At 44.9% G+C, this 5,765-nt stretch overlaps 1 protein-coding gene across 3 annotated transcripts; it reads left to right on the top strand.

Moving 5' to 3' along the window:
- The first annotated feature begins 588 nt into the window (after positions 1 to 588).
- LOC118701239 (GTPase-activating Rap/Ran-GAP domain-like protein 3) lies at positions 589 to 5,491 on the top strand. Of its 3 annotated transcripts, XR_008509106.1 has the most exons (7): positions 594 to 1,104; positions 1,628 to 1,692; positions 2,312 to 2,375; positions 2,646 to 2,714; positions 3,030 to 3,105; positions 3,874 to 3,995; positions 4,419 to 5,491. XR_008509106.1 is itself a non-coding variant. In XM_054518414.1 (6 exons), the coding sequence occupies exons 1-5, from the start codon at positions 1,046 to 1,048 to the stop codon at positions 3,939 to 3,941; spliced, it is 294 nt and encodes a 97-aa protein (XP_054374389.1). In that variant the 5' UTR covers positions 589 to 1,045; the 3' UTR covers positions 3,942 to 3,995; positions 4,419 to 5,491. The 3 variants fall into 3 exon arrangements, 1 of the variants encoding a protein (XP_054374389.1); XR_008509105.1 differs by having other exon boundaries at positions 589 to 1,104; positions 2,646 to 3,105; XM_054518414.1 differs by lacking the exon at positions 1,628 to 1,692 and having other exon boundaries at positions 589 to 1,104; positions 2,646 to 2,672.
- Positions 5,492 to 5,765: the final 274 nt, after the last annotated feature.

Genomic DNA, 5,765 nt, shown 5'->3' with positions numbered 1-5,765 from the left:
GAGACAGAAAGAGAGCGAGAGAAAGAAAGAAAGAGAGAAAGAAATAGAGAGACAGAAAGAAAGAGAGACAAAGAGAGAGAGACAGAAAGAAAGAAAGAGAGAGAGAAAGAAATAGAGAAAGGGAGACAGAAAGAGAAAGACAGAAAGAAAGAAAGAAAGAAAGAGAGAGAAAGAAAGAAAAGGAAAAAGGAAAGGAAGAAAAAGAAAGAAGGAAGAGAAAGGAAGAAAAAAAATGAAAAAGGAAAAGGGTGAGAGTGAAAAAGAAAGAGCGAAAGTGGAAAAAGGGGTGAAAAAACAGAGTGAAAAAAAGAAAAAAGAGTTGGAGTGGAAAAGAAAGGACATTCGGGAGGGGCGGTGCTGCCTAAGGTGCTTCCGCACCCAGGAGCGAAGGAGCCGTTTGATCCCCCGGCGGGACCGCAGCTCCCGGTGGCGGCAAACGGAGCGGTGGCTGTCAGTCCGAGACTACAACTCCCGGCAGGCCCTGCGGCCGTAAAGCGCGGCGTCTGACGCAACGGCCGACGCGCCATATGAATGGCTGGCGGGCCGAGGCGGCCGCGCGCCGGGGGAGCGGGCTGGGCGCGGGGACCTCCCGGCGTCTCTCCCGCGCGGGACGGAGCTGCGGCAGCGACGCTGGAGGGGCGAAGCCTCCGGCCGGCCGCCCGCACGGAGCCGAGCGGCGCGGAAGGGGCGTCCGCCCGGTGCCTCGGCCTCGCTCAGCGGTCCCGGTGGCGGGGGCTCAGCTCGGGCGGGGCGCGCTGCCGCCCGCCGATGGCGGAGCGCCAGGCGGTGCTTTGCTGCCGCGGACCGGGAGCTGCAGGAGCCGCCCCGGGCGAGCGGCGCCGGGCGCTGCCGCGGTCACTGTGCGGCGGCTGGCGGAGGCGCGGGAGCCGCCGAGCTGCAGCCGTGTCCCTCGGGCTGCTGCCGCTGCTGCGGGCGGGGGCGGACGAGCGGCTGGAATGACACGGCTGCTGAGTGCCTCAGTGCTCGTGGCTCTTTCTTCCACGCAAACAGGTGGAGCGGCATCGCTGAGCAGTAAAACACAGCGATGGCCCGGAGAATGGCGAGCGCAAGGAGCGCGCGGGCTGGATCCTTCTGCTGGCACAGGTGCGATCCGCAAACTCAGCCCCTTGTGCCCCTACCCTCCCGACCCCCAGGGGAAATGCTCTCCAGCCTCGAGCTGCTGCAAGACAAAACGTGTGATTTGACACTAGGGTCCGGAAAAGAATTCCGTTTAGATTAGCAAATGCCTCAATTGTTCTTGGTTACATCCTAGGATCGGTTTTAGGCAGTGACTTTATACCGCTTGTCGGATTTTCTTGTGCAATGGTAAGAAAATAGGCAGGTCTGATACTGGTTTCGGTTTTTTTCTACTTCATGTTCCATGAGCTGCTTTTATCCAAGCAATTGTTTTAAAGTTCTACTGTAGGCGTTTCTGGTTCACTTTTTTTTTTTTTTTTCTTTGCAGCACCCGTGACTTTTTTTTTTTTCTCTAAATCGGCAGCAAATATAGCTGAGTAAAATTACCTTGGTTTTCTTCCTTCTTAAATGTTTTTATTGATAATCCTATTTGAATATGCAGAACAAGTGGGTATGTCCTGTAATATATCCTAGCTTTTCTTGTTTACAGGATACTCAGAAAATACTTTTCCCTTAGAGTCCCACTGAAACATTCTCAGTGCAATCTCCGTTAAGGTATGTGTTTACAAATAAGCCACCATCAGCTGAGATATTTGCCTGTGTACCTTTTCCTGTAATTCAGAGCTTGCGTTCTGTGGTTTTTATGATAAACCTATCAAACTTGCGAAACTGTTTTGCAAGTCTTAATCGTTGAAGGCAGCAAGAAGTGGTTTAAAAGCCTGTTCTTGAGCAGACAAAGGGAAAAAGTGTGAATTTGATGCTGAACTTGTCCTTTTTCATTTGACTTGCCTTGAATGATTTAGGAAGAGAGAGAACTAGAAAAAAGAGAGAAATAGAATTGGTTCTTGGGCCCTCCTAAAATGCTCCCCGTGATTCTGTGTGGAGCCAAAGTGAAGGGTGATGGAACAGAGCCCTGTGCTTTAGAAGGAAATCAATTTCAACCTGATCTCCACCCTGAGTCTCCCTAATTTCTGTTTTTAAAATGCAAACTAAGTTTAGGAAGTGTTGGAAGTTAGTATTTTGGGGAAGAAATGGCAGTTGCACCAACCGTTCCATTTCCCAGAGGCTCTGGGAACGATTCATTTTGTAAGCGCTGTAACTGCAATCGGTTGGTGGTTCGGGGTTGGAATGTGCACTTGCCCTGCTCTAAAGCACTCGTTCATTTGCATTTCAGTGCCAGGAGTCTTGAGAAACTGGAGAAGAGCCCAAGAGACATTTTTCATCCTGAGATACAAAAGGTAGGAAGTGACTTTTTTTTGTTTGGTTCTTTTTCTTTATGATTTCCTGGAAATAGAAGTAATTAAGTATAGATACTACTGGTTTGTTTCTTCCAGTAGCTAATAATAATAATAATAATAATAATAATAATAATAATCTAATACTACTTAAACTGTCTCTTTATCCATTGAACTGGCCATTTCAAATCCAAACTTCTAAACACAAATAAAACCATCATCCTTGTAGAATCTTTAATAGGAGGGGGCTAAAGATGCTGTTTTTGTTGACAGGATTTATTGGTTGTTGAAGGGCAAGAGGTGAGTACAAGCCTAACTACTTCTTGCTCACAGACCCGTCCGGTGAGTACAGCTTTGTATTTTGATGGGCTTTTGATGACTTCTAAATCAATTGCTCGTTACAGTAAAAAGAAGTAATGTTTTTTTGAACCTGACAGCAAAAATAACTTGAAGCACCAACTTAATAATAATTGATCACCCATCTAAGTTAATGGTTTTATGCTATACTATCAAAGTTTAAAGGTAAATTATCGTGTAGTAGGAGATAGTATAAAATGTATGTTCTGATGTGTAGGATGTATGCAAAGATTAGAGGACCCAAATTGTTATGTCTTCTGTTTGACTGTTTACCAAATAATATTTGGTTTTATTTTCCAGGGATCGGTGAATTTTAAATTTGGAATCCTCTATGCTAAGGATGGTCAGCTTACAGGTGATGAAATGTTCAGTCATGGTGAGTTTTCCACCTTCTCCTTAATTGTTTTGCTCATCTGAAAAAAAAAAAAAAAAAAAAAAAGGTATGTTTATTATTTGTTACCCTGTTCTGTCCGTTTCCTCAGTATTTGCTGGAGCTCTGCTTACCCAAGCTTTGGGTAAAACAAGCTTTGGGTTCCTTCTGTCCCACTGGGTGTTGCCCAGTTTGGTTGCATCTGGTGAAATTCACCCTGAGCCCTTACAGAACCAGCTCCAACCACGTGAGAGCCATTCGCAGCTCTCTCAGGACACCCGGAGGAGGATGGGTGACGTTTCTGAGCATCTGGCAAGTGTACTTCTATCAAAACTCGGCCTGTGACATTGCTGGGGAAAACCCTTCTGTATCCTGGAGGGTTCCTCAAACTCTGTTGAGGATCCAGTTAGCAGTTGCTCACCTGGATGGTTCCAGCTCCTCAAGTTAACACTTGTACTCTTGCCCTGTAGTTTAGATCTATTGTAGTTTTGTTATTTTGCACGATTTTACGTCTTTGGAAAATAACGTGCGTTTCACTCTTTGGAACCTCTCGGATCATTCTTTGGTGCAGCACCACCTAATGGGACACTTGGCTGCTGTGCTGAAGGGCTTGGTTACTAGGATTGTAAATCCCGGAGAGTTTGTAAGTCTTCTGTCCCCAGGGAGGTGTCACGCTTTGTTCACTCTGTTTGTCAGGTGCTGCTTCTCGTCGGAAGTATTAACTTCAAACTGCCCTGTTCTTTTTTTAACTTTTTTTCCTGGTTCTCTCCGTAGGGCAGGGAAGGACTCTCGTATCCCGGTCGTCAGACTCAGCGCTGCCCGAGAAGATACAGAGAGTGTAAAAATCATAAGAAGCAAATAGGACTGCAGAGGAAACAAACTGGAGAGAACAAAAGGTGATATTGTTCTCCTTAGCCTGGATTAGAAACATCCCCTGTGCTTTGATGCCGGTGGCTGCCAGGGGCTCGTTAGGTCTTTTTAGGCAGGTGTAGGTGTTCACTTGTAGGTTCTATTTTTTGGCAAAGGACCGTGAGAGAAGTTTATTTCTACATCCAAATAAACATTCATCTTATCTGAACATAACCTGTCATCCCATTTCTGACGTTAAGGACTCCTGTATAAATACTTGGGGAGGTTTTCTTTGTCGTTTCTGAATGGTTCCATTTTGGTTCCACCTACCTGCCGGATACTTGAACGAGTCTGAGGTGGTTTAATTGCATACTGCTTCCTTGAAATTCTGTTGGTCTCTGCTTGGAACCCTTCTTGTAGTGCTCAATGAAAGACTTCTGATGGTGTTTTCTTGCCTGTTTGTGTTTAAGGTCGTGCTCTGATGCATTTACAGAAACCATGGCAGGAGAGAGTCAGCTGCTGGAGAAGAGGAGACAGTATTATCCCTGGGCAGCATAGAACTGCGCTACTGCTGTGTCATCAGCTGTGTCTGCACTGAAAGTAGCCACCTTCACTTGTAGGTAGCTCCTTGGTGCTTTAGGACACGCTGAGGGATTTATTCCTTTTGGGATCCACGATGAGAATTCCCAAGAGAGGTAGTAATAAGGTATGAGATTGGAAAAAAGCCTGTGTCCTTGGAATGTTGTTGTTGTCGTCAAAAGTTAATTTTTCCTTCTTTCTTAGCCAGTAGTCAGCTTTTTGCTTTATTTTTTGTGGGATCAGTACTTGATTGTTTAAAAAATGGCTTCAAAATAACTGCAGCGGCTGGCCACCAGGACCTTGTTCAGATTTGCCTATTTGCTTGTAGCTAAAACGTTTCCATATTGTTTCTCGTTCTATTGAAGAAACTGCTGCCCAGTCAACTAAGAACTGAACATCTATCTGTCTAGGACATGGGGAGAGGATTTAGGTCGTGTCTTTGTTTCCAGAAAAAAGTTCCAGTGTAGTTTCTAACTAGAGGAAAAGGGGGGGTGAAGACTCGGGGCTCTGATGCCGTTGGGGGCACCCCGAGGTGCCCAGGAGAGGGAGCCCCACTGCGGTGCAGGAGCAGGTATGTTATCACGTACTAGAGAGCAAATGATAAATAGAAAGAGGAAAATTATAAATATAAAAATATTTTTTAAATCGTTAAAGAAAGCGTTTTTTTTTACTTGTCAGTAGGCAGGGTTTTGATGATAAAAATGATAAATACAAAGAATATGAAGGTAGAAATCTAAGTCTAGAAATATATCATAAATACGTACAGATAAAGTTTAAAACTAGAAGAAAAAATCAGTTGCAGCAGTAGATACGATACATAATATATATAATACTTTAAATACATGTCTAGAATTTTATAGCTATTATAGATAATTATTAATAGATTGCATCAAAAGAAACCATATATATAAATGTGAGTATAACTATACAAAGTATAAAAATATTTCGATACCGTTTAAAAGAAGGTGTTTTCGTGTATTTTTTTGGTTAGAGATGGGGTTTTTATTTGGATTAATAGAAGTATTCTAGAAATGTAAATCTAACTATAGAAAGATACAATCGATAGAGAAAGATATTTCTAAAAACACAACCGAACGACGCCGCCTTCGGGGGAATCGCACGAGCTCGGCCGAAGCAAGGCGAGAGCGGCCGACCCTGACGGCCTCGAGCGAACCGGGGCGAGCGGAGCCGAGGCGCGCCGAAGGCACCGAGCGGCTGGGAGTTGGGCCGAAGCGAGG

Source organism: Molothrus ater, unplaced genomic scaffold (assembly GCF_012460135.2).
Source record: "Molothrus ater isolate BHLD 08-10-18 breed brown headed cowbird unplaced genomic scaffold, BPBGC_Mater_1.1 matUn_MA533, whole genome shotgun sequence".
NCBI lineage: Eukaryota > Metazoa > Chordata > Aves > Passeriformes > Icteridae > Molothrus > Molothrus ater.
This window is presented reverse-complemented; position numbering and strand designations above follow the sequence as displayed.